Below are 26,498 nucleotides of genomic sequence, written 5' to 3' on the forward strand. Positions count from 1 at the left end.
CGCCTGCCGATGCAGGGGACACGGGTTCGTGCCCCGGTCCGGGAAGATCCCACATGCCGCGGAGCGGCTGGGCCCGTGAGCCATGGCCGCTGAGCCTGCACGTCCGGAGCCTGTGCTCCGCAACGGGAGAGGCCACGGCAGTGAGAGGCCTGCGTACCGCAAAAAAAAAAAAAAAATGCAGAGTTAGGAACAAAAAGGATAGTTTGCTTATAGCACAATTCTTATGCCAACAGAGGTTGAAGATCTATGGCTTTGTGGACTAGAGCAAGGTCCAGGTAAGAGGAGAGGAACCAGGAAAATAATGAAGGAATATAGTCTGATATGATTTTGACTTGGGGTGGGGGGCGGGGGGGCAGCAGGCCAACTATATTTGTCCCTTTTTTTGGAAAGTACAAAAACTCTAAATAACACACCATTAAAACTGAAAAAATAATTTACAGTCACTATCTCTGTTCCTTCAACTTTCAATCACCCCTCAATTTATTGCGATCTACTAGAACTACTCTCTTCCAAGGCCCTCATGACCACGCAAGTACTAAGCACTTGATGTCACTGTGGTCTCTATACTGTCGATCCTGGCTCCACTATTTATTTCCTGTGTGATCTTGGTGAAGTTCCATAACCTGTCTGACCTAAGTTTCTTCACCTATAAAATGAAGATAACCATATAAGGAATGCTGTAAGAAATCATTAACACGTGTGAAGGCACTGCAAACAATGGATGGCACCTTGTAAGTACTCAATTAGTGGTAACTAATAATATATTATTTCTAATTACTTCCTCCCTGAATCTTCCCTCATTTGAGTCACCACTTTTTTTGGGTTCTCTTCCCACCTCTCTAGCCACCCCTCAGTCTTCTATACCAGATTTTTCCTAACAATTCAACCTTTGAATGGTGGTATTCCCCAGGATCCCTTCTTTCCTCAGTAGCAGGCTAAAACCTCCCTGATCCTTCGCAAATACAACACAACATATTATAATTTTACGTGTTACACTGCTGCACTTCTCTGTGCATCTTGAGCTCTAAGAGGAGAAAGTCCAAGTCTCTCTTATTCACTGACGTAGTCCCAGCACCAAGTGCAGTGCCTGGCTCAATAAATGAACGAAAAAATGAACTCTGTTCATTCTCTCTAAGTGACTTCATTCATTTCAATGGCTTCAGTCATAATCTAACTGGTGACAACTCACTAAAACATAGATCTAACCAAGACTCTCATCTCCAAAACCTGCAATTCAAAATCCTGCAGCTTAGACAATGTAAACAATAAAAAGGGTTAGAAGGTGGAGGACAGAGTGGGCAGGAAGAAGACATCGCAACAGTCTAGACAAGAGCAACGAAAAATAGTTAAAAAATTTTTTTAAAGCTGAAACTCTGAATAAATTTTGAAAATAGAGCTGACAGGATTTGATAAAGAGTAACAAAAAAAGGAATCAAGAGTAACTCTTAGAAGTAACATTTTTTTAGAAAGACTGATTTTTTTTTTTTTTAATTAGAAAGAAAACATTTCCTTAGGTTTTCTACTTTTATAGCCTTGGCAAGGCAACTCAGAAAATTTTCCACTAGTGAAGTAAATAGGATATATCACTTAGAGCTTAAACAGAATCAAAACTACCACTTGTTTTTCTGAAACAAACCACTCATCTCCAGTCATTTCAAATGAACAGCAGAACTAATATTAAGATACCCAATTCACTGACCAAAAAAAATTCTACTTCTCATATGATATCCATGTTTACGCAGTAGGAAAAATCCTAACATCACAAATATAACTATCACTATATTTCAGAATTATAAAACAGAGGGGAAAATTCATTGTTTTATGATATTATATTGCATAATTACTGCCTATTTATCCACCTATGATAATGAATAAAGATATGATCCCTTATGAAATGCATTAATTAGAGGATAATCATGATACATACATCAATTTAATTTTGTTGCTCTACTGCAGGGCTAAAATGGACTCACATGTGGGACGACGTGGGTACGGGAGGGAAGAGACTGTAACTCTGACTATGTATGACAGGAGAGCTCTCACATTCAGCAAGAAAATCTGTCAGGGAGGCACCCCCAAAATAAGCCATATCTGTTTCTAGTCTGCATATTTCTATTGATGGGCAAGACTTTTACCGATCCAGATTCAGTAAAAGTCACTACTCTAGCAAGGTAAAGGATTCTGCTAGACTTCCCTGATACCACTTGTACTACAGTAACCAAATACTTCATAAAATCAGGAATACTGTCAAAATTCAAATAAGCACCTACCAGAGAAGTGCATAAATACACATAAAATATGAAATTTTTTTTTAAAAAAAGAAAGTGACACTTACCAAGGGCCTGTATAAACCATGAACACTGCTGTCAGGTTATACTTCTAAACCTCATAAGAACTCTTTTAAAAATGTTATACAAAAAAAAAAGTTATCCCTATTTAGCAGATGAGGAAAGAGTTCAAGAGGTTAAATGGCTTGCCCAGTGACTCCCAGCTGATAAGGGATAGTGCTAGCATTTGAAACTAGAGCTCACCATAAGCTTTCCACAAAACCCTACTATTTCCCTGCACCTTATTTAAAAATATTGAATTTTTAAAGAATCAACATTTTAATTCTAACTTAGAAAATAACATTGGCAGAATTCAAAAATGGTGGAAAATGTTAGAAAAAGAACCTTTCTTAAGAACTGGACTGTACATAGGAGATCCTCCATAAATTCCTGTTCAAATAAGCTAGTGAAGGGTGGGAGGGAGAACTAACAGCTATAAATATCTGAGAACCCTGCTGCAAGACAGATAACATTTTCCATTTCACAAGAAGTTATGTTATAATAATTAGATTCAGTATTTTTACTAGACCTACGTAAGTGTAATAATGACAAAATCATTGTTTAAATAAGAGTTTTAATTCTTCCTGTTCTGTGATGGTATCTTATCAAGGCCCAAGCATTTGGTATGAACATGTTGAAATGATGTGTAATCAACAAGGATGCTAAAGATAAATTCTTAGAGATGTGAAGCAAACGCTTCCTTCCACTGTTAACAAAATGACCGAGACCTCTTCTTGAAGAAATCAAGCTCTATTTATATTCACTCTCCTGAAATGGCACAGGCAGCCTTAGAAGGATAAGTTTATAATAAATCCCTGCATTTGGAAAACATTGTTGCTAAGCATCTTCTAACATTCAGCAGAGTTTATATAATTCATGTCTCCACTGCATAATTAACATTTCATGTTTTCTAAAAAAGTGTGGTATGCTTATCTATGTTGTTAATTTAAAACATTATAAATTTTGAGGGAATTAATAAAAGGCTATGCAACTAATTAATTAGAAAGGCAGCCTAATCCCAGGAGGGATAAAAACATAGACATTAAATGTCAGGATGTGTCAGAGTTGAGCTTATAAACAGCTTGTCTGCTTGAGATAAAACATTTCAAAATGCAGCTGCTCTCTGCTTAAAAAGGTGAGCTACAAAACATTAGGCTTTTGGACAAGTCACGACTTATCAAACCACACTCTAGCTCAAAAATTAATTATAAAGAAAACATAACATTTGAAAATCAGTTTCACACCCAACCTGCAACATTAAACATTATATCTGCTCAGATAATAAGAGATCCAATTGTTGAAAGCAATACTACAGTAGTATTTCCAACTTTCTTATTTGTTATGGAGACAAAGTTTAAAAGTACGGAAAATATTCAGTAACACTAGAAAAAAAGATTAGAAAAGTTGAGAGCAATCACACTGCAAAAGACACAGCATCACCCTTACAAACTCTGGAATAGATTGCAAACCTTCGGTCCTCTGGAAAAGCATGCACAAACATATATATTACAATGATTTTGATCTTTTGTATTAATAACCCACAAACAATAACCTTAAGATTAACAAAACAATCAGTAACATAGTTCACTTAGGTTTTATGAAATTCTGAATCACTTCAATGTATGTTATTACTAGACACCTGTGCACCATTTTATTAAAAATGGCATAGCCTCCCCAACTAGAAGCCAGTCCAGGAAAAAGGAAAACCACCAGACAGCCAACACACCAAAAGCTCAAAGAACATACATGTCCACAAATCATAAGCAAGCAAATGTTCTAAGAAAAACACATGTCTACATTCCTACTTGTATTCTTAAGTGTTAATCCTTAACTACTTCCTTAACTGTGGCTTTCTATCTTTCAGAATTATTTTTCATTTTAAAGTTTTATTCAGAACCATTATATATACCTGCAAGACAAACTAGGACACTCATTTTCTCCTACAGTCAGAGACTAAAATGATACAGTAGTATACAGTAGTAGTAGTAGTACAGTAGTACATTACTATCACATAAAAACTCTAGGAAGAAACTCAACACTATCAGTGAGAGAGTCAGAATTACATTACCTAAACTAAATGCAGTTATTTAAATCAGTTACAGAGAATCTCCAAAAATCAGAGAACAGGTTGGCCTAGATCAGTGGTTCTCAAAGTGTAGCCCTTGGACCAGCAGCACTGATTATCACCTGTAACTTGATAGAAATGCAAATTCTTGTACCCCAGCTGGACCTACTAAACCAGTAGCATGCAGCCCAGAATTGTGTTTTAACAAGCTCTACAAGTGATTCTTATACAGGTTTAACGCAGGAGAACCACTGGCCTAAATTAATGATACATTTCCTGTTCACAGGGAAGTACAAGACTGGCTACTTCAAATCACTTGGAAAACATTATAAATACTGATTCCAGTTCCCCACCTTCTTTATTCAATTAAGTATGGAAAGTGAGTGAGTGTGTGTGTGTGTGTGTGTGTGTGTGAGAGAGAGAGAGAGAGAGAGAGAGAGAGAGAGAGAGAGAGAGAGAGAGAGTGTGTGTGTGTGTGTGTGTGTGTGTGAGCGCGTGCACGCCTGCATGGGAGTGTGCATGGCTTCCCAGGTGAACCTGAGGCATAATGAGGTTTTAAGAACCAATGACCTGGGAATTCCCTGGTGGTCCAGTGGTTAAGAATCCGCCTTCTGTTGCAGGGGACGCAGGTTTGAACCCTGGTCGGGGAACTAAGATCCCACATGGGCAGGGCAACTAAACCCAGGTGCCTCAACTACTGAGCCAGCGCACCTCAACTAGAGAGCCCAGGTGCTCTGGAGCCCGTGCGCCACAAGGAAGATCCCGTGTCATTCAACTAAGAGCCAACACAGCCAAAAATAAATAAAATAAATATTTAAAAAATTAAAAAACAAAAACAGGGGTTCCTACTTTAAAAAAAAAAAAGAACCAGTGACCTATGTCAGTGGCTCTCAAAGTGTGGTCCCCACACCAGCAGCATCAGCATCAGCTGGGAACATATTAGGAATTCACAGGTACCAGCCCAGACCTACTGAATCAGAAACTCTGGGAATAGGGCACAGCCAGCCATCTACAGTTTACTAAGTTCTCCAGGTGATTCTGATGCACAATAAAGTCTGAGAACCTCAACTCCAAGTGATCTGTCTGGAATTGAGAACATGTGAAATGAATCTGAATTCTGCAGAAAAGAATAAATAAGAGACAGAATTAACTTGTGTACTCAGGAATACATCTCTTGGAGCTGGAGTCTCTCACTTTCCTCACAAATTTGGAGGTCAAGGTGCCTTATTTCCTAGATAAGCCAGTGGGAATTCTCAAGCTGTCCACTTACACACAGCACAACTGGTGAACAATGAAAATGCCTCCTAAAAAGCACTGGTTTTAAGCAAGACGTATTTAAAGTCCACAGTCAGAAGCACAGCTGAGAAATCTTGTCAGTGGGAAGCCAAAAATTGACTGGAAATGTTCAAAAAAATAGCAGCAGTTATTTAAGGCACCACAGAACACTACCTTGTCTACTGCTACCTATGAAGGTAGCAATAACCACTTGGAGTTGTTTCCTTAGCACAGAGCAGGGATTTCTAAAGGCAAGAAAGGACAGGAGGAGATGAAGCTCAACGGAGGTTTAAAGACAAAACTAAACTCAACTCTGAAGTGAATAAATATTTTTATTACTCTACCAAGAGGAGTGGAGTGGTAATTACATCTCATTATGTCTCCCAGTTTTCACATACACTTCTCAAATATGTACTGAGCATACTGCTTCTAAATATTAAAATTTTACCATGACTCTTTTTGTAAAAAATATGATTCTAACTTTGTGTGTAATTCTAAGGTCAGTGTAATAATTGTGACTGCTTCTACTTGTCCAAGGACACTTACTATGTTAAAAGAAAAAAGGGGGGGGCACAGCAGTTCAAACTTCCCTAGGCAGTCATTTTAAAAGACTAAGAGCCATCCAACTTTTCCCCTAATAACTCCTCTAAATTTGAATTTAGTTAGAAGGCAACATTAAATGTTCAATTCTTTTTACCTAGAACTAGGAGAATACGTAGTTCAAATTTACTGTATAGCTGAGTTTTTTCTTCCTATGCTCAATGCACACATTAGGGCTGCCCTTGTATATTCAATAAGTGAGATATGCCCATTCTATAGCATTTGGAGCAAAATTCGGCTATTTTTAATTATAGAGTTTGAGTTGTTTTATCTTTCCTTCTGAGTCACACTATTAACCAAATGTATAAGTTAATCAAGTCCTTAGTCAGACTGTTACAATGAGAAAATGCAGTTAACTTCACAATCAGCATTAGTCTGCTTTGTAACATTATTTCTAAGAACACTGTGGGAGAAAGCCCTGATTAACCACCTAAGTTTAAATCGTTCAGACACAAAAGAGAAGACAATGAAGAGTGGAAAAGCCAGGTGTATGAAAGTAGCTAATGAGGCCAGGCCAGGTTTAGTGCCTAACTTGGGTACTTCCTTGTTATGTTCTAGTTCATCCTATCCTTCCTATCCTTCTTCCCTGCCCCCCTTACTTTCTTCCCTTCCTTTTGTCCATTTATTTCTTCTTCTCCCTTATATCCAAGGAATGTCATATGTACAAAGGCACTTAAGTATCATCTACCACAAACCCCTCAATTTACAAATGGGAAAAACTAAGGCTCAGATAAGGCAAAGAACTTGCCCAAGACCACAAGATTGATTTTAAAGGTATTTTCTACTCAAAATCCATTTCCATTTTCTACTATACACCCCTGCCTCTTCAGAAAAATCTCTTGCAAAAATTCTAGCACACTGTTCTTAAGCTTTATTCTGCTATATAAAGTTAGAGAACACGACTGCATAACACAACATACACTAGTATTTAAGACAGTATACACAAAACTACATATTTTCCCTACGGGACACTTTAATTTTAAGACTAATCTTTTTAAAAATTACCTTCTCAAAATCTGATTCATTGCTAGATTAGGGGAAACAGAAGATCAGTTAAATACCTGAAAATCTGAAATTATTAAGTCATATTAACAGCAGTTAATATTTATTTACTGCTTGTATATGCCAAGTACATCCTTTTTTTAAGTGTATATTTTTATGTGTATATTTTTATTTTTAGGAAGAGGGATTAAGAGTGATTCTTATTTCATTTTTATAGTTTTCTGAATTATCCAGATTTTTTTCATAAAACATATATATTTTATGATTAGAAAAAAATTTAGCTACTTCCATTAGGAAATAAGTGAGATATAAATGATCAGTTTGTAAATAAACCAGTTATTAAATCCATCAGTACAGAGTCACTACAGCAAATCACTCTCACCTGCTTCATTACACAAGGCTTTCAAGTCTGCTCCAACGTATCCATGAGCATTATTTGCCAGCTGTAGCAGTTCAGCTTCAGTGAGCAAATGGGGCACCCTTCGAAGCAGTTTCTCGAGGATATCTAGCCGGTCTTGTGCATTCGGAACTCCAATCTCAATTTCTTTATCAAACCGTCCAGGTCTTCGGAGTGCAGCATCCAAAGCATGGGGACGATTTGTGGCCCCAAGAACCAACACCTGTCCTTCACTTCCCTCCTAACAAAACAAAATTAAAATATATTACAGGGACTTCCCTGGTGGCGCAGTGGTTGAGAGTCCGCCTGCCGATGCAGGGGACACGGGTTCGTGCCCCGGTCCGGGAGGATCCCGCATGCCACGGAGCGGCTGGGCCCGTGAGCCATGGCCACTGAGCCTGTGCGTCCGGAGCCTGGTGCTCCACAACGGGAGAGGCCACAGTAGTGACAGGCCCATGTACCGCAAAAAAAAAAAAAAATATATATATATATATATATATATAACATATTCTTCTAAAAGTAAAAAAATTAAAAAAATACACACTCGCTATATAGACAAGGATAGATCTAACTAGGCTAAGTCCTATCCCTTATTTCTCAAATTTTGTCATTCATCCCATATTTCCCGAAGCTCAGTCTAAATGCTCCCTTACCTAGAAAGTTTTCCAATACTTAACTATCTACTCTAAGTGATGTCTCTCCCACTTCTAGCATCTTAACTACACAATTCTCATGAATAACAACACATATACCCTATACCATAGTTTTAATTTGTTTGTTTTAAGTTGTCCTTTTCCCTACTTGAAAGCAAAGATTATGACCTACACGTGTTTCAAACAGAACAAGGCTCTATTACGCAGTTGTCTAAGAAATCTTCCTCACATTCGCACTGTTTCTATTTTGTTTTGATAAATATTCAAATTCCTGAAAATACACAAAATATAACCAACACCCAAGTATCAGATACCCTTGAATACATACGGATTTTTACTCTGAGAATAAAATCTGGAACAACAAATTATAAAGAACTATGTTCACAGTGAGCCACCTGTAGAAATTATCCAACATTCTACTCAGATGACCCAAGTGTAATCTCACAGAGACAAGCTTAATTGGAATGTGATTTGAAGTAAGAAAACTCAAACCTAATCAACTATACTGGATGTGCCAACAGGAAGTGCACGGATTACAGTGAACCTATGAATTATGAGTTTAGAAGACAAAAATACAGGCCCTTAAACACTTTCAGGCGAAAACATCAGTGTCACATGCTCCCGGTCCTGCCCAAAGGCAAGAACATCAGTTCACAGCAGGTCTATCCCAGTGGCAGAGAAAGAGGTAGCAATGACATAGTAATTAAGATCCTCCAACACAGAGCCTCCTGATTTCCTACTCACCAAAATCCATTCGAATTACAATACAGCTCTCCACATATATTTTTCTTCAGGATCAAAGAGAGCCGTTCATAAACAAAGTATTTGGTCAGCTTAATAATTATACTTTTCTTTTTCTTTTTTAAAACTCTTTTCATTGAAGTATAGTTGATAATAATTATACTTCTTATCATAAATGGACAAACTGGTGTCCCAGTTTATGTATCAGTCTCTTGTGAGTGTTGTTATTATGGATCTATCCTCAGAGCTCCACTATCTCCAACATACTAACAACACTGAATCCTCCAGCTTTGTAAGTTCAGAACCGAACCTGGGACATTATGATCACACCTAGGTAGTGCCCTAAGACTGAGAACCAGATGGTCATCCAGCCTCCCGCAGGTTACAACCCTTCTCTTATGTTACTCTTAAAATTGTAACACAGGTTAGCAAATAATAGAGACAATACCAAATGTTCCCGTTATTTTCACGTGTTCAGTTTCTACCAATAGTCAGTAAAACCAAAAAGTTCGAATTGCCCAGTTTTTCAATGTGCAAAAGACTGGGGACTCCATGATTTCTATAATTTCTTTTGGTTCTGACATATTATGATTCTAAAAATATGAGCTATTTACAATCTTGCATAAGAAGTGTATTCTTCTAATAAATGCCTAACAGGAGTCTGAGAGAATTTTTCTTCATTCCTCTTCCCTATTAGTCCTATGGATCTCCCTTTCATAATCAGCACATAGTTTTTATTAATATAAGACTGTATGCACTATCAAAGAATCTGGTAACATGAGTAAATTCTTTTTAAATGTTGTACAAACACATTTCCCATTATTCTCACTTTCTGTCCTTTCACTTGCCCAACTTAGAGCCCCCAAAGAATCAATTTTTACAAGAGTAATAAGACTTACTCATGAAATTTCTTAGTAAATTCCCCTTAAATTTAATTGCTAAATTTTCCTTACTGACTTGGGCTTCAGGTTTTTAGGTTAACACCATTTATTATAAATCTATCATTGTATATAATTTTATATGCTAGAAAAATATGCCAGGTTATACTGTCCTAGCTGTTACAAAGAAATCATGAAGAAAATTATTTTATGGGTCTTTCCTCTAGTTTTTACAGCTAATATTTCTTCCTTACCCTAGAGTATCCAAAAAACTCAGACATATTTGACAGTTTTTGCCACTACATGCATATTATTAAGAAAATAGCCCCTCCTACAGAAATCAATACTGGTGCTATACTTACTGAACCAATACCATCCATCAGTGTTAAGAGTGAAGCTACAACTCTTTTTTCCACTTCATTCTGAGCCCCTTCTCTTTTAGGGCAGAGTGCATCCAGCTCATCAATAAAAATAATTGATGGGTGCCTAAAAATAAACAAGTAAAATGAATTCTCTAATACATATTTAATTTTTAATTGATATGTTGCACTGCAGTTAAAAAATTGAAATTGTTTTAATTTTTTGACTGAAATGCAATGCATCAAATTTAGGATTTAATTAATAATATTAAAGACAAAAGCAATAGGATGTTAAGCTGAAAAATCTTAGATTAATTCTAGCCTAAATTATTAACTCACCAATATCACATTCTAGTAGATCTGCCCTCAATAAAAAGTAGAGTACTGAGAACATGTATTGCTCATGAGATGACAGTCTATGCCCAGACAGAACTTGCCCACTAATGCCCACTAAATTGCTATGCCTGGATCACTTCAGAAGCTGAGGCCAGTGATGCTATTCCTTGGAGATGGTTTAAAGTTCCAAGGGATAGAAAGTAGAAATGCTCTTTTTAAAAAATCTACTAAAAAAACAACTTTCAAGATGACCAATTCTCCCATGATGTGAATTCTCTCATAAGAGGAAGTCTCAACTTCCAGGAACAAATTAATAATGACAATAAAAACATTCTAAACAATAAGGTATACCACTGATTCTCAAATCTTCAGGATTTGGAGTCAAGACTACTTATTTTATCTACTGGGGGAAAAAACTTTAAAAATGGAAGTTTTGATAAGAGGGCAGTAATTATGGTAGGTTACATACCAAAACAATGAAAGAGACATAGCCATATTATGAATAAAACTACATTAGACCAAGTTACAGGCCACTCATTAATACTCCTTGCAATGTAACAATGGTAGCCTAAACTGAGAAATGATTAGTAAGAATCATTTTTAAAGCAAAAGATTTGTCACTTTGAAGCAAACTGTAATAAAACAAAGTTTTAAGCCTAAAGGGCAACTATAATAGTCTATTGAGATTAGATGTACCCAAAAGAAAGAAAATCATAAATTTATATGCTCAAGCAAACTCACATGACTTATCGGACAGCACTGTCTTAATTCTTTTACCTTATGTAATTTTTAAAATTGAGATATTGACATATAACATTACTTTCAGTTACACAACATAATGATTCAACATTTGTATATACGTATCGTGAAATGATTACCACAATAAGTCTAATTCACGTTGTCTCTGTACAGTCATAAAATTTTTTTTCTTATAATGAGAACTGTTTAAATCTACTCTCTTTGCAACTTTCAAATGTGCAATACAGTACTATTAACTACAGTCACCGTGCTGTAGATAACATCCCCATGATTTATTTTATAACGGGAAGTTTGTACCTTTTGCTACATTATGTAATTTAATAACTTACTTCTCACATTTCCAAAACAATATTAGATAGAATTAGATTAGATAGAACCTCATTAAACTTACAATCTACTTCCAGTGCTATCACTATTATTTTTGTTCTATTCTTTCATGCTTCGTATAAAGTACTACTATCTCTACTTTCATTAATACACCCTTGACTACTAATTCCAAACATCCAAAAATAAAGAATACCGCAGAGTGGCTTCAGCAAATATCTGACGTAACCTTGCTTCAGTCTCCCCATAGAATCTGTAACAAATAAAATACATTTAAAGACCAACTCTTATCATTTTTAAAGCTCTGTCTATAAAAGCTCACCTGACTTTTCAAATATTTCCACAATACTTAATACTACTTTCAAGAATTATTTTCCAAACTTAATGTTTATACACATTATAAAAAGCAAATTAAAAATATTTCAATGTGTGGGCTTCCCTGGTGGCGCAGTGGTTGAGAGTCCGCCTGCCGATGCAGGGGACACGGGTTCATGCCCCAGTCTGGGAAGATCCCACATGCCGCAGAGCGGCTAGGCCCGTGAGCCATGGCCACTGAGCCTGCGCATCCGGAGCCTGTGCTCCACAACGGGAGAGGCCACAACAGTGAGAGGCCCGCATACCACACACACACACACACAAAAAAAAATTTCAATGTGTAAAATATCCAGACAGAATACTATTGAGCCATTTTTTAAAAACCACATTTAAGATGTATATCTAATAATATTGTTTAGTCTATTAAATTATGCACTTACTTGCTAATAATTTCAGGGCCATTAATTACAGAAACATAGGCACCAACTTCATTAGCAACAGCCCTGGCAATCATTGTCTTTCCAGTACCTGGAGGGCCATAGAGCAACACTCCTCTAGGGGGAGGAATTCCTAGAAGAAAAAGCAGAGAACACTGGATGCAGCATTACTAGGTTGCTTGTAAGTGTTGTCATATGACTTCAAACACGAGTTATAAAATAAATTTACCTTGCACAAAAACTAAAGTAAGAGTCAGAACTTCCCTTTCCCCATAGAAAAATGTACTAACTAGCCCAAACGCTGATCTCAAGCAATGACTTTTTCTCTCTCTGTAGACCCAACCAGGCCAGGCTGGTTAGTAAAAAAACTGGTTTAACACCCACACTATTGACATGTCCCATCCCACACAGCACAGTTCAATGATCAAAAAACAAAGCCCAAACAACAGGAAGGGCATGCAAAATAAGCCACCAACCCCAATTTTTATCCAACTAGCCATCTCAGAGAATATAAGCCTTACCAGGGTTCCTTTTATATGTGAATCCAAGTATTCATTTTATATATAGATAGATAGATAGATATAGATATTCATGAAAAAAGAAAAAGCAAAAAGCAGAGAAAGACACGGTATGCACCAAATATATGCAGAGGATCTGGGCAGTTAACAATGCAGAAGCAGCCCTGAGTTTTCTAAAAGCCAAGTCACTCCCTTAACTACTTGTTTCAATGCAAAGAGATCTGCACCCAGCTACATTTCCTAACAAAGAAGTTTTATCCAAACTATTTAAATGTTTGATTTATTTTTTTAGTCATTACGGCTAATCTAGCATGACAAGATACTTACTCTAGATCCAATACAAACAACTGTGGAAGTGTGCAGTTAAGAGAGACAAGGCTACAACTAACTCACATTACAACCTGAAGAGACCAAGCATAGAAAAAGGCCGACTTAACTGGCATCTCCTACCACACCTCCCACTCAGGAAAGAAAAACAGGAAAAGAGGGTGAACAATTACTAGATAAGTGAAATGAGCCAACTGCTTTTAGTATGAATTTAACATTTCTGGGTGTAGTACACTGAAGAAATCATACCATAACTCTTGAAAAGCTCAGGCTGTTTGAGAGGTAATTCAATTATTTCTCTAATTTCTTTCAGCTGACTATTTAAGCCACCAATCATGTCATAAGTTACTTTTAATTGGTTGTCTTGATCTTTTGAATTTGTACGAATCTTTGTAAAATTGACTCTTGTTGTCGAAGAAATAAAATAAAAGGTATCGGTGTTGCACTGTGCTCCCACGCTGGGTGACTTTAGCAATCTCTCTTCATTGACAGGTTGCTCATTTCCTTCTCTGGCAGACTGAGAACAACGTTTAAGACCTGTGACTGCCTCTGGTCCAAGTCCACTTCCATTCCCAGGACTCTGTGTAACACCTGACAAAACACCACCAGCTTTATTTATCATTCTGCCATCTCCTGGTTTGTAAGGAGTACTGCTTGATGTTGGGTTTTGGGGCACTTCCAGACCTAGCTGGCTTAGCTGTAAGGATATATCCAGGGTACTAGTTTCCACACTGGATGGCTTGGAGGCCATTCCCCGGGCAACAGTGTCAGAGTCATTCTGAGCCCTTCTCAACATCGCGCCATCTGCTCCTTTCACTCGCAACACTTGCAACTTGCATGGTCGTCCATAGAATGTACAATACAGAAAGTTGCCTGGTAAAACAATCTTGCCATCTGGAAAACAATTTATTAAATATATACGTTAGCACAATTTTTCACCCATTTAAAGTTTAAATAGCAATTTATTTCATCTATTAACAAAACTATCTGACTGAAAAGACTAAATCAAAGACGGAAGTATTAATAAAACAACTGTTATGAAAAACAGAGGACCTAATATTCCCCTATGATAGGGCACTATCTGAAGACAGAAGGTCAAGCTAATTCTCTGAAATTCTCTACACTCAGTACATTTAGGATTCTATCAGCTATAACCCCATAGAGGCAGGCATTCCATGTTCAGTAACAAACCAAGCTAAAATGGCACACCTACACCAACACTCCACCAGAAAGAACAGAGTTCAAGGGTTAAAAGTCTTAGTTCTACCACTGACTTTGCTCACAGTTAAGTCAAAAATTCTCTCCACTGCTCAACTACCAATCAATTACTTGGCAGTTGGGGGTGGGGGGCAGCGGCAGATACTACATCCCTATCTTAAAAGGACGTTCATTCGTTGAGAATATTCTCTACACTATTTTAAAGAACAGCATTATGTACACAAGACCTCAAAGACACATCAGTTTATTCGCTGCTGCCTTGCTTTTTAACATTTAGAAAACATATGAAAGAGACATCTCACCTAGTTTTCTCAGAAGACAAGCAGTCAGTTGTTCTTCATTAATATCTGCATTTTTGTCACTGTGAAGGGTGGGAGAAATAAAAACCAGCATTAAGTACACCAGAAACGAAAATGTAATATAAAATGACATGTACACAGTTGTGATGTAGACCTAATCAAAAGAATCGTTAGTTTGCAATCTGGAAATGATTTATACAATTTTGGAATGATTTACACTTTTTAGATACTTCTTATAGCCATGAAAACACCATTTGCAATTTGGTGTCCCAGTGGCCTAAATCAGTTTTCTTTACTATCTTACACACCACACACACACACCCCTATATACTCCGGTATATACATGTACACACGTGTGTACATTTATGTACTACATCTGTGGATGTATAGGAGCAATAAATCACAATGAAAAGTATGTGTTTTTTATTGTGTGTTATAGTCAGAAACATTGGAAAAACACTGGCCTCAATTAATCATTTCCTTTCTGAACTTGCCCAGCTTGGAGAAAGGCTCTTATTAATAGCTTACTTTATTCTCTTTGTATAATTTATAAATTATCTTTAAGGAAATTTAAATCCTATAGAGTACGTTATCTGAAGAGGTAGAAAAAAAGCAGAGTAATGGTACAGTGCAAGTTTATGCTAGAGAAAGGGTATGCCTAAGAAAAAATGGAAAAGCCTTCTTCTGACCAAAAACTGTGTCTTCCAGGAAAATTGCTTGAGTACAGGAAACATGCCTAAAAATCATTACACTTGTAAAGAAACACGTTCTTAGAGAGTTCTCAGAATATGTGCATTTTCCCTCCTCCTCCGTGTGTAAGCAGCCCATATCAGCAGAGGAAGCCTACAGTTGCGAGCTCTACCAGAGATCACAGAGGGAGAATGGTTTAGCTCAGGAAAAGGTGTATTAGCAGGAGCATCTGGTCCAAATCTAAGCCTTGCTCCCAACCACCTTATCAGTAACAAAATCAATACAGCCAAACTACATTATTTGAAAATTCCGTATGCAAATTCACCTACTTGCTAAAATGTGCTTATAACCCCAAAATCAATACTAGCAGAGCTTTGCCAGTCATTTGTGGATGAGCACAGAGCAGGCAAAAACTGTAACCCAATACTTTCCCAGCTGAGGCTGAAAAAGGCCTATTGTTTCAACTCTCATTCAGAGGTGACCAGAGGATGGAAGCTGGGCAGGGTAGGGAGCAGTGCAGTATGGCGTGAAAAGTTCCAGCTCTGGCACCACACAGAGGGTGTTTGCATCCTAACTCTGGCATCTGTTAATGGGGTGGCCTCAGGCAAGTCACTTAATATTTCTGAGCCACTTCTCCTCATTTGAAAAATAAAGAAAATAGAATCTACCAGAATGAGTTGTTTCAAGGACTTAAGATTATAATCTACATAAGATATGTATTTTCACATATTTATATGTGTTAAATAAATACACACATACATATAGACACACACACACACACACACACACACACACACACACACACACACACACACACACACACACACACACACACACACACCCTCCCTAGGAGCAGCAGTTCAGTATTCGCTAATTCAGTATTTGTGGCAACGTCATGGAACACAACTACCACCAATAATGAGAACCAACTGTGTATTCATATAAAAGAGAGAAAAACAAGGAGAAAATTTCATGAATCAACTGCGTGTATAAACTAAAGAGAAGATTGTACATATTTCCTTAAATACTTAAATTTACTTGTTTAAAGAACTCTGAAACTACTTAAATTGCTTTTATTAAACTTTGAAGAGAAGATATTTGCAAATATGTACAAATATGTAAAATATGTAAAACGATCAGTTTTGCTTTTAAAAAAGCACAGATAAAATCATTTCCACTAGAAGGAGCTCTAACATTAATATTGATAATAAACTTTTTCAGATACAACTGAAGGATTTAAACAGCAGACTAAAATAACTGATTCTTCTTATTGGAAATTAAGTTTCTTGTCTAAGTTCTTCTGCCATGTTTAAAACATAAGGTTCTTTAAAATAAAAAACCAAGTTTCCATTTAAAACATATACAGTCCCTCTATAGTAGGTAATCATTATCACCTAAGACTGCTGCGCCCTCAAGAGGTCACATTTGTTAGTAATCATCAAAAACCCAATCAACTGATTACTGCTACCTAAAGCACTGTTTTAAAACAGTATGAAGATTAATCCTGTTGAACCTGAATTAACTAAAAAATTACCATAAAATAATGGGCAAGTTACTTCTCCTCACTGAGCCCATTTCCTCATCTGTAAAGAGGGATAAATATGGATACCTTGCTGGATGTTTAGAGGACTAAATGAGAGAAGAAAAAGAGGAAAGTGTGGGTGTGTGTGCTAGTACACAGCTGACGCTCAACATATGTTCTCTTTTCCTTTCTGGCTTTTTATTTTGTTGCTCGTTAAACTGTTAATCAATGCACTGAAGACATTTTCCTGTTTTTAAAAGAAAAAATACACCAAAGCTTAAGCTTGGAATCTACAAAAGTAGAAAAGTGAAGAAAACTTCTCAAAATCAAGCTAATGACTGAAAAATGTTTTGTGATTCTGGCATATAAAATTCCCCAAGTTTTTACAAACATGATATTAAAGTATTAAAAGATTTTTAATTTTTTGTGGTACGCCTCTCACTGTTGTGGCCTCTCCCGTTGCGGAGCACAGGCTCCGGACGCGCAGGCTCAGCGGCCATGGCTCACAGGCCTAGCCACTCCGCGGCATGTGGGCTCTTCCTGGACCGGGCCACGAACCCGTGTCCCCTGCATCGGCAGGCGGACTCTCAACCACTGCGCCACCAGGGAAGCCCAAGATTTTTTTTTTAAAAACAAATTTTGATAAGACTTGTATATGCAAACTGAGTAAAAATCCTATTAGATACAGAACACTCAAGAGGATGGGTGATATACTTTAACCATATTTGTCATCTTTGGTGGGGGACTATTTAAAAATTGGATAGATATAATTGTTTTATTTGACCGAATAATCAATGAGTTAAAATACAGAATCAGGTACACTTCGCTTGAGCAGTCTTAATTAAAACTTGTTTCTTGCCAAATCACAGTAATCTATTCCTGTCTTTACGACTGTAAAAAAGACAAGAAGCAAACCAAGACAAAAAAAAACACTGTCAAATATCCATCAACAACAATTCCTCTCACCTGAAATGTCAGGGCATATTCTAGTCACGGGACATTAGAGAGTCCATAGTCCATAAATCACATAGCACCCATCTAGCTTGTGCTGTCTGACACAGTAGGCCACTAGCCACTCACCACATGCGGCTATCAAGTGCTAAAAATGTGGCTAGCCTAAATTGAGTTATGCTACAAGTGTAACATAACACACTGGATTTTGAAGACTCAGTTTGAAAAACAGAATGAAAAATCTTGTTAATAGTTTTTTGTAGTTATTATAAATTCAAATAAGACTTTACATATACTGGTTAAATAAAACATACCATTACAATTACTTTCTCTTTCTCTTCACTTTTTAAATGTGGCTACTAGAAAATGAAAAATTACATGTGTGGTTCACATTTGTGACTCATTTGGGCAGCACTGATCCAGACAGTCACCAAAGAAAAGAGCCAAACCTGAGTGCCACGTCCATTTCCTCAGCCTGCAGCACAGCACCCAAAACAGGCTGGACGTGGATGGCATCACCAACCCTCACACCCACATTCTTCTGTGCCATTTCACTCAGGCCAACCTTGCCTCCAGGAAATCCTGCCACAGGCCAGGCCGTATAGACCTGCCCAGAACATAGGAAACAAAAATATAATAAATATTTGTAGAATATCATTCATTTATAAGGAAGAAAACTAAGCACAGTCAAGTACATGGATCTGCAAAACACAGTCCGTACCCCAAAGGAGTTATGATTTGACATCAGTTACAAAAAAACTATTTTTTTATAAATATTACATCTCTTTTGTGAAGATTAGGAATAATACCACAGTGAAAATGGTGGAAGAGCTGAAAGGTGGATTTAAGAAAAGAGACAAAGGCATTAACAGGTGATAAGAGAAAAATGAGAAAAAATACTGAAGGCAAGCTAACTGTAAGGTAGTTCAGTCTGGAGCATAAACTACATCTAGGAAACAGCGAGTGACCCAGTACAAGAGCTCCATGGGAACCTGGTTCTCAACCGACTTAAATGGTAAGGGAGAAACTCAAAGATTTCTAGCTCCGGATAACAGGCTGAGCTCACACATTTATAGTCTTCTCTTCCACAAAACACAGTAAAGGATGTTTTACAGTATAAGCCCAGAACAATGAAAGGAATGGGAGGCAAGCCATCAGCAGATACAAGACTGCAAAACATTTTGAGAGGACCCCACTGGATGAGAGAACATTGACTGATGAAGCAGCAGCAGAAGACATGGCAGAGTCAGAGGAAGAAAGCTAAGCTGCCAAAATGACCCAGGAAAGGTTCTGGACTTAGAGTCTCAGGTATGATGAATGGTAGCCAGGACAAACGGAGGGTAATCAAATATTTACATACAAAACAGGTGACCCAAAATAACATTTCTGTGAAGAAATACAACTAACAGACTGGGAGAAATAGGGCTGGTAGTGTGTCACTACCTCTGGAGGAAAGGCTTCTTTCTACATCATGGCACTTAGGGCCTACAACTCAGAGGGTATCAAAGGAAGGAAAAGTTTACATAGATGTGAGGGTCTTGTAAGATACAGCTTTTCATTTATTACTGCTTGTGTTGAAAATTAAAATCAAAAACATCTGAAATATTTCTAAAGTAAGGAAACGAAAAGGACTCTCACCTCTTGCTTTCCATCCAAACTGGTAAGCAACACTGGTCGACCAATACATATGTTTGCAGACTTCATGGTGTTGAGTCCAAGTTGAACAAGGGAATTCTGGAATGCTTTAGGAACTTTGTCGTCTACCAAGAAGGAAAAGAAAATTATTTTTGCACTATTTGTAACTGAAGTTAAAGCATGCTTTCTTTTGGAGTAAATAAAAATCCTTTATCCACATGACCATACGAATGCACTTAACAAACCCTGGAGAGACTACTGTCCCAACCCTCCTTATTTTAGCAATCAGACTTAAAACCAAACCTTTGTGAGGATCCACTGACAATATGACTGCTAACTAAAAAAGGATGTTTTATGGGGTAGGTATTGGTTTTCATTATTTTAAAAAAAAAATCTCTAATTTCATTACTAACTGAACATACTTGCAGTAGGGCTTTTCATACTTGCATTCTGAAATTTCCATATTACAGATTCTAAGTTGAGTTGGCTACTAGTACTCAAAGGCTTGAACTGGGGAAATGACACATCATCTGGCTCTGGAGGATTAAGTTATGTTTCCACTTCTCACCCACAGGATAGCAACCAGACATTCTTCCTTTCTATTCCCAGGAACACATGGATAACAATAACACAAGTCTTATTCCTTAGGCGAACACACACCGACTCAAATGACCATTAGAGCTTTCAACTTTTGGCCAAAGAAGGGGCCCAGAATTCAGTCCAGTTTCAAAACCTCTGAAAATGATATGCTAACATCTCCACCCCTGCCCACACACTCCCTCAAGCTCCACATTTGGTTAGCTGTCCCTCCTCTGATGCTCCCAGCACCCTATGTTGCCAGATACTAGCAGTTATCACAATATTCATTTATTTTACAATCTGACTTTCCTTTAACAATATACTGCTTTGTAACAGGAAATGGGTCATATTCATCTTTGTAACTCCAGCGCCTAGGAGTGCATCAAATATAGCAGATGCATAACAAATATGCATGAAATGAATGAATGCAGTAGATGAGTATACAATATTTTTCTTTTCAGCACAAAATCCATGTAACGCTTATGATGCCTCTCACATAAACTTTATTATAAAACTTACAGTCACATATATCATAATCACAGAGCTCTGACTAGTATTAGTGTTCTTTCATAATCAGAAAAACAGATCTTTTGTAACTAAAAAGGAACTAAGTCAACAAAAGCAAAACCATGAGGTATGTCTGATTTACATCATTCTCTGCCACTGCGAAGTAACTTCCCCAACACATTTATTTTCCCTCTGTCATCAGATGAACAAATCTAGAAAAACAAAGCATCTCTCAGGGCTAAGATTAACAGAACTGAGCATAAAATAAGCATTTTTTAAAATATGACAGGCTGAAAAGAAATTCAACTTTCCTATGAGCACCAGGTCTCTTACACAGTTTACCCAGGAATAAGAGCAAAGCGTCCTGTTTGATAACCTCATAATGTTCAGTTTCTGCCACTTCTTTCTTCCTAATAAAGGAAACCTCAATGAATTACCCTTCCCTCTTGATAATTACCTTGAGGGGGGTACTCAGTCCCTGACAAGATTCTAAGTTTTCTTCCTCTCTTCCCTCCATCCTATCCTGCACCAAGATTTGAAACATCACACACTTCTCTACCTCCATTTCCTCCCTATCAGCAATGGAGATCATGTTCAAATTCCCATCTGTTGGCTTTACTTCCTAATACATTTCCATTGTATTCTCTGCTTACAGCATCCAAATCTATGTAAGCTATCCCCCGCACAATTTTCACCAGTCCTCACTCCTTCAATACTTTAAAAATATATCTCTACATCTACTTCCTATTAATTAACTTCACACTTACTGAGCACCTTATGTGCCAGATTAACTAATGAGATAGTAAAGGTAATTTCAAACAACCACCCACCCTTCATTTGTTCATTCAGCAAATATTTACCATGTGCCCACTATATGGCAAGATACTACACTAGGCACTGGGGAAATAAGGTGAACAAAAACAGACACAGTCCTTGGCCTCATGGAGTTTATAACTTAATAGAATGAGAGTTATTAAACAATCACTAAATAACTGTACAATTCTAAACTAAGATTAATGCAATTAAAGAAAAACTAAGAGTCCTAAGAGAGGCTATAATGCAGGATCAGATCTAATTTGGAAGAATCAGAGAATGCTTCTCCAAGAATATTTAAATTCAGGTCTGAAGGAAGAATAAAATTAACTAAATGAAGAGCGGGAGGGGGAAGACAATTCTCAGCAAAAAGAAGAGCTTGTACAGACATCCTTGACAAAAGACAGCATTGTCCATCTGAGGGGAAAAGTACAGGCAGAGTGGTGGGAAACAAGGAACCACATAAGGAAGGTCAAGACCACCCAGGGCAGTGGGCTTTATCAAGCTCCTTGTCTTTAATCTGACAGTAATTGGAGGCCAGTTAGTGATGAAAAGCAGGGTCGTGACAGGATTTTTATTTTAAAAGATCATTCTGTCTGCAGAGTGGAAAAGGAATTGGAAGAGAGCAGCTAGTGTAGTAGTCCAGGTGAGAGAGTATGGTGTCTGAGATTAAGGTTGAAGCAGTGGGAAGGGAGTGCAGAAGTGGAACATGGGAAATACTTAGTAAACAGGACGTGGTGGTGGACTGGATAGTGTGAGATGTAAGAGAGCGGTGTCATGAAGGAATCTTAGATTTCTGAATTCTACAATGAGAAAGACTGAACAGAGCTCATTTGTTTTGTTGGAGGAAATCTGACTTCAGGAAGTCAGTCCTGAAGTATCTTTGAAAAGTCCAAAAGAAGAGGTATAGCACAGTGCTATATTCAAAGTATGGACCACAAATTAAGAAAACAATCCCATTTACAACTGCATCCAATAAATTTAACCAAGAGGGTGAAAGACTTGTACTCGGAAAACTATAAGACTCTGATGAAAGAAACTGAAGACACAAATAAATGGAAAGATATACTGTGCTCACAGATTGGAAGAATCAATATTGTTCAAATGTCTATACTACCACCTAAAGCAATCTACAGATTCAATGCAATCCCTATCAAAATACTAACGGCATTTCCCACAGAACTAGAACTAATGATCCTAAAATCCATATGGAACTGGAATAGCCACAGCAATCTTGAGAAAGAACAAAGATGGAGGTAGCATGCTCCCTGATTTCAAACTATACTGCAAAGTTATAGTAATTAGAACAGTATGGTACTGGCACAAAAACAGACACATAGATCAATGGAACAGAATAGAGAGCTCAGAAATGAACCACACCTATAGGGGAAATTAATTGATGACAAAAGAGGTAAGAATATATAATGGGCAAAAGAGAGCCTCTTCAATAAATGGTGTTGGGAAAACTGGACAGCTACATGCAAAAGAATCAAACTGGATCACTTTCTTACACCATGTACAAAATAAACTCAAAATGGATTAAAGACTTTAAATATAAGACCTGAAACCATAAAACTCCTAGAAAAAATATATGCAGTAAACTCTTTGAAGTTGGTCTTAGCAGTATTTTTTGGATCTGTCTCCTGAGGCAAGGGCAACAAAAGCAAAAATAAATGAGACTACATCAAACTAAAAAGCTTTTGCACAATGAAGGAAACCATCAACGAAACAAAAAGACAGCCTACTGAATGAGAGAATATATCTGCAAATGATATATCTGATAAGGGGTTAATATCCAAAATACATAAATAACTTTTATACACATATATTACAATGAAATATTACTCAGCCATAAAAAAGAATGAAATCTTCCCATTTGCAACAACACGGATGGATCTAGAGGGTATTATGCCAAGTGAAATAAGTCAGAGAAAGATCAGGATCAGATGATTTCACTTATATGTGGAATCTAAAAAACAAAACACAGAAACAGACTCATAGATACAAAGAACAAAGGGATATTTGCTAGATGGGAGGAGGGTGAGGGGGCTAGGCACACAGGGGAAGGCGATTAAGAGGTACAAACTTCCAGTTATAAAGTAAATAAGTCACAGAGAAGTAATGTACAGCATAAGGAATATAGTCAATACTGAAATAACTGTGGATGGTGACAGACGGTTGGTTACTAGACTTTAAAGGTGATCATTTCCTAATGTATTTAAAAGTGAATCACTATGACTTACACCTGAAACTAATACTGTTCGTCAACTATACTTCAATTAAAAAAAAAAAAGTGTGGTCCACAAACTATCTGATACTGTTCATGATGAAGTAAGTAGAAAAAATGAGAATATGCATTTAGAAGCTTTTATTGCAATTTGACAGAGTAATTTTACATCTGTTGAATCTAATAAAAATTTCTCTTTTTTAACTTATTTTTCCAATAATTTACTTTTATCATATTTTACAACAGTGCTGATCTGTGATGTGTTGTAAATTTTTAAACCTTCCCTATGGAGTTTGAGAAGCATTAATCTAGAAGACAACTAAATCAAGACTCAGAACAATCTAAATTACAAATACAAATCTGAAAATAATAAGGGTAAATGGGAAGGAAACGCTGGACACTGGATGAACTTGCCAAAGAAAGAAGATTTATAGAGAGAAAAAGAGGGTTTAGGACTAAGAAATAAGGAACTTCTACATCTGATGGTTAGGTGGAAGAGGGTGAGCCTGCAAAGGGAACTGATGAAGTACCAACCAAAGGAAGGAGAAAAACTCGTTGATTTTGATGACACGTAAGTCAAGAAATAAAGTGTTTCAAGAAGATAGAAATGGCTGACAATACCAAAAGCTGCTGAGGGGTCAAGTAAAGTAAGTAATGAAAAACCATCCATTGGATTTACCAACGTGGAGATCATCAGTGACCAGGGTACAGGCAGTTTCCATGGAATAATGAGGTGGATGTCAAATAGGAATAGGCTATGGAGTAAGTGAGAGATGAGGAGGCAGGGACCCCTCCTTTTAAGAAGTCTTGCAGTGGAGGGTGGTGATAAGAAGTGTGGAGCTTTTGTTTAAAGATGAAAGAGAAGGGGCTTCCCTGGTGGCGCAGTGGTTGAGAGTCCGCCTGCCGATGCAGCGGACACGGGTTCGTGCCCCGGTCCGGGAAGATCCCACATGCCGCGGAGCAGCTAGGCCCGCGAGTCATGGCCGCTGAGCCTGCGCGTCTGGAGCCTGTGCTCCGCAACGGGAGAGGCCACAACAGTGAGAGGCCCGCGCACCGCAAAAAAAAAAAAAAAAAAAAAAAGTGAAAGAGAAATCAGTAGGTTTAAATGTCAATGGGAAGGATCCAGTTGAAAAAGAGACTGAATATGCCCAACAGAACAAGTTGTCCTCCGATCCCCAAAAAGCCTGAAAATACTATGTTAACTGGAAGATTGTCTTTAGGGTCTGCACTAGACATAAATAAAAATCTTGCCACTAGGTTAATCTGATCCCTTTTTCAAAGCTACAAAACATCACGCCTGCTAAAAGCTTTACCAACTCAATGCTTTTCACTTAAATCCGTTCTCCCAAGTCAAGGTTGCTGTGATCTAGGTCCATGGCTTTAGAACCAAATACATCTGGACTCAAAAAAAGCCTCTGCCATTTAGTTAGGACCTGTGTAACCTGGGGGGAAGGGTGGGGGGGAATAGCGTTAACTTTTCTTTCTCTGTAAAATGAGCATAATAATACAGTACCTATCTCCCAAAGCTCTGCGCAGAATAAATGAGATACATACGTGAAATACCCAAGCTCCTGCTAGCACCCGTGCGCACTTAACAGCTGTTTAATTAAATGCCAGAACCCGTGTAGTAGGAAAAAAGCCACCTTTCAGTTTTAAAGGCACATTAACGTGTCTTAGGAAGGACAATACCGACAGCGGTACTGAACTGGGCTTTCAGTTTTTTAGTATAGGTATACTACTCTCGCTAGAGACGAGCGACTTCGCAGTTAAATACGCCGTTAATCTTAAATAAGGCAAAACCGTTCCAAGCGCAATTTAGAAATTCAAAGCAATTTACAATAGAGCTTGACTTAGCCACTAAGTCATTTCTGCCCAACTTCTCTAGTGCAGGCGCGGCTTCGAGTGTCTTACATACTTCTGTGCCTCTCGCACACCTCTGCCTCACCCAACTTTTTAAAAACCTTTACACCTCAAGGCAGAATCGCTAGGTTTTCGTCCTCTCGGGCGGCGCCCCCTCGGCCTCGGGTCTCCCTCTCAGAACTCTTTACCCTTTTCTAAGAAGTTGATCACCACCAGAGTCCCGGCCGCCACGGCAGAAGCTGTGGCCCCGGCAGAAAAGGAAGCAGCGGAGGCCGAGGGCGAACCATTCCCGGCGCTTTGGTTCAACCGTTTTCTGTTCTTCTTGGACGACATGATCGGAAGGCAGCCCGAGAGAAGCAGCGGCAAAGCCGGCTCAACGTGCGCGCTTCGCTGAGAGAAAAACTTCCGGGGCAGAAACCAGCGAGGCTCCGTCCCGCGCCGTAATCCCCTGAGTGGAGCGCAGCAAGAGTGGGAGAACATAGCGTCTTCAGAATCCGCTGTCGGATCAGAATCCGGGAAGGAGGACACGGGAACTTTCTGGGGTGAAGATGTGGAAGACGTTGACTTTCGCCACAGAAGACGGATTAGGTGGACGGAACCCTCATTCAGATTATAAATTCCTGAAAAACAGGACTTTTTCGTATCTCCGCCTCCTTCTCTATTCCTGAACAAAATGTCTGTTGAATTAAACTGAGGTGGGGGTGGGGGGAACAGGGGAGGGAAGGGGAGTGGTGGGAAAGTTTCTGTCGCTTTCCTTGAGCTGGGCAAATTCTTGAGAGGAGTCGGTCGACCAGACTTCGCCGTCTCCTCTACCTAGCGCTGCAGACCCCTGCTCAACTCTGAGAATGCGTGAGTGACACTCTTCTAAAACTTACGGTAGCGCC

At 38.1% G+C, this 26,498-nt stretch overlaps 2 protein-coding genes across 10 annotated transcripts in view; one reads left to right on the forward strand and one right to left on the reverse strand.

The window, feature by feature from the left end:
• AFG2A (AFG2 AAA ATPase homolog A) overlaps window positions 1–26,013 on the reverse strand; it is a 356,296-nt gene extending 330,283 nt beyond the window's left edge. For 4 of the 8 annotated variants that reach the window (XR_012331875.1, XM_033856703.2, XM_073804855.1 and 1 more), the window contains exons 1-9: window positions 25,803–26,011; window positions 19,632–19,753; window positions 18,443–18,600; window positions 14,834–14,892; window positions 13,563–14,207; window positions 12,472–12,601; window positions 11,913–11,969; window positions 10,301–10,424; window positions 7,652–7,907 (exon numbers count right to left, since the gene is read on the reverse strand). Coding sequence is in view for 7 of the 8 variants with exons in the window: in XM_033856703.2 (XP_033712594.1) it covers window positions 7,652–7,907; window positions 10,301–10,424; window positions 11,913–11,969; window positions 12,472–12,601; window positions 13,563–14,207; window positions 14,834–14,892; window positions 18,443–18,600; window positions 19,632–19,753; window positions 25,803–25,947 (1,696 nt within the window). In the remaining variant the exon portion in view is untranslated. Of the gene's footprint in view, window positions 1–7,651; window positions 7,908–10,300; window positions 10,425–11,912; window positions 11,970–12,471; window positions 12,602–13,562; window positions 14,208–14,833; window positions 14,893–18,442; window positions 18,601–19,631; window positions 19,754–25,802 lie in introns of all 8 variants that reach the window. The other 4 variants (XM_073804854.1, XM_073804852.1, XM_019927887.2 and 1 more) reach the window with 3 other exon arrangements.
• Window positions 26,014–26,063: 50 nt separating this feature from the next.
• Window positions 26,064–26,498, forward strand: part of NUDT6 (nudix hydrolase 6) — a 60,271-nt gene continuing 59,836 nt past the window's right edge. Inside the window, exon 1 of one of the 2 annotated variants that reach the window (XM_019927890.3) lies at window positions 26,064–26,202. In XM_019927890.3, the coding sequence (XP_019783449.1) occupies window positions 26,163–26,202 (40 nt within the window). In that variant the 5' untranslated portion in view covers window positions 26,064–26,162. Of the gene's footprint in view, window positions 26,203–26,364; window positions 26,464–26,498 lie in introns of those variants that run through there. The other variant, XM_019927891.3, reaches the window with a different exon arrangement.

Source organism: Tursiops truncatus, chromosome 5 (genome assembly GCF_011762595.2).
Source record: "Tursiops truncatus isolate mTurTru1 chromosome 5, mTurTru1.mat.Y, whole genome shotgun sequence".
NCBI lineage: Eukaryota > Metazoa > Chordata > Mammalia > Artiodactyla > Delphinidae > Tursiops > Tursiops truncatus.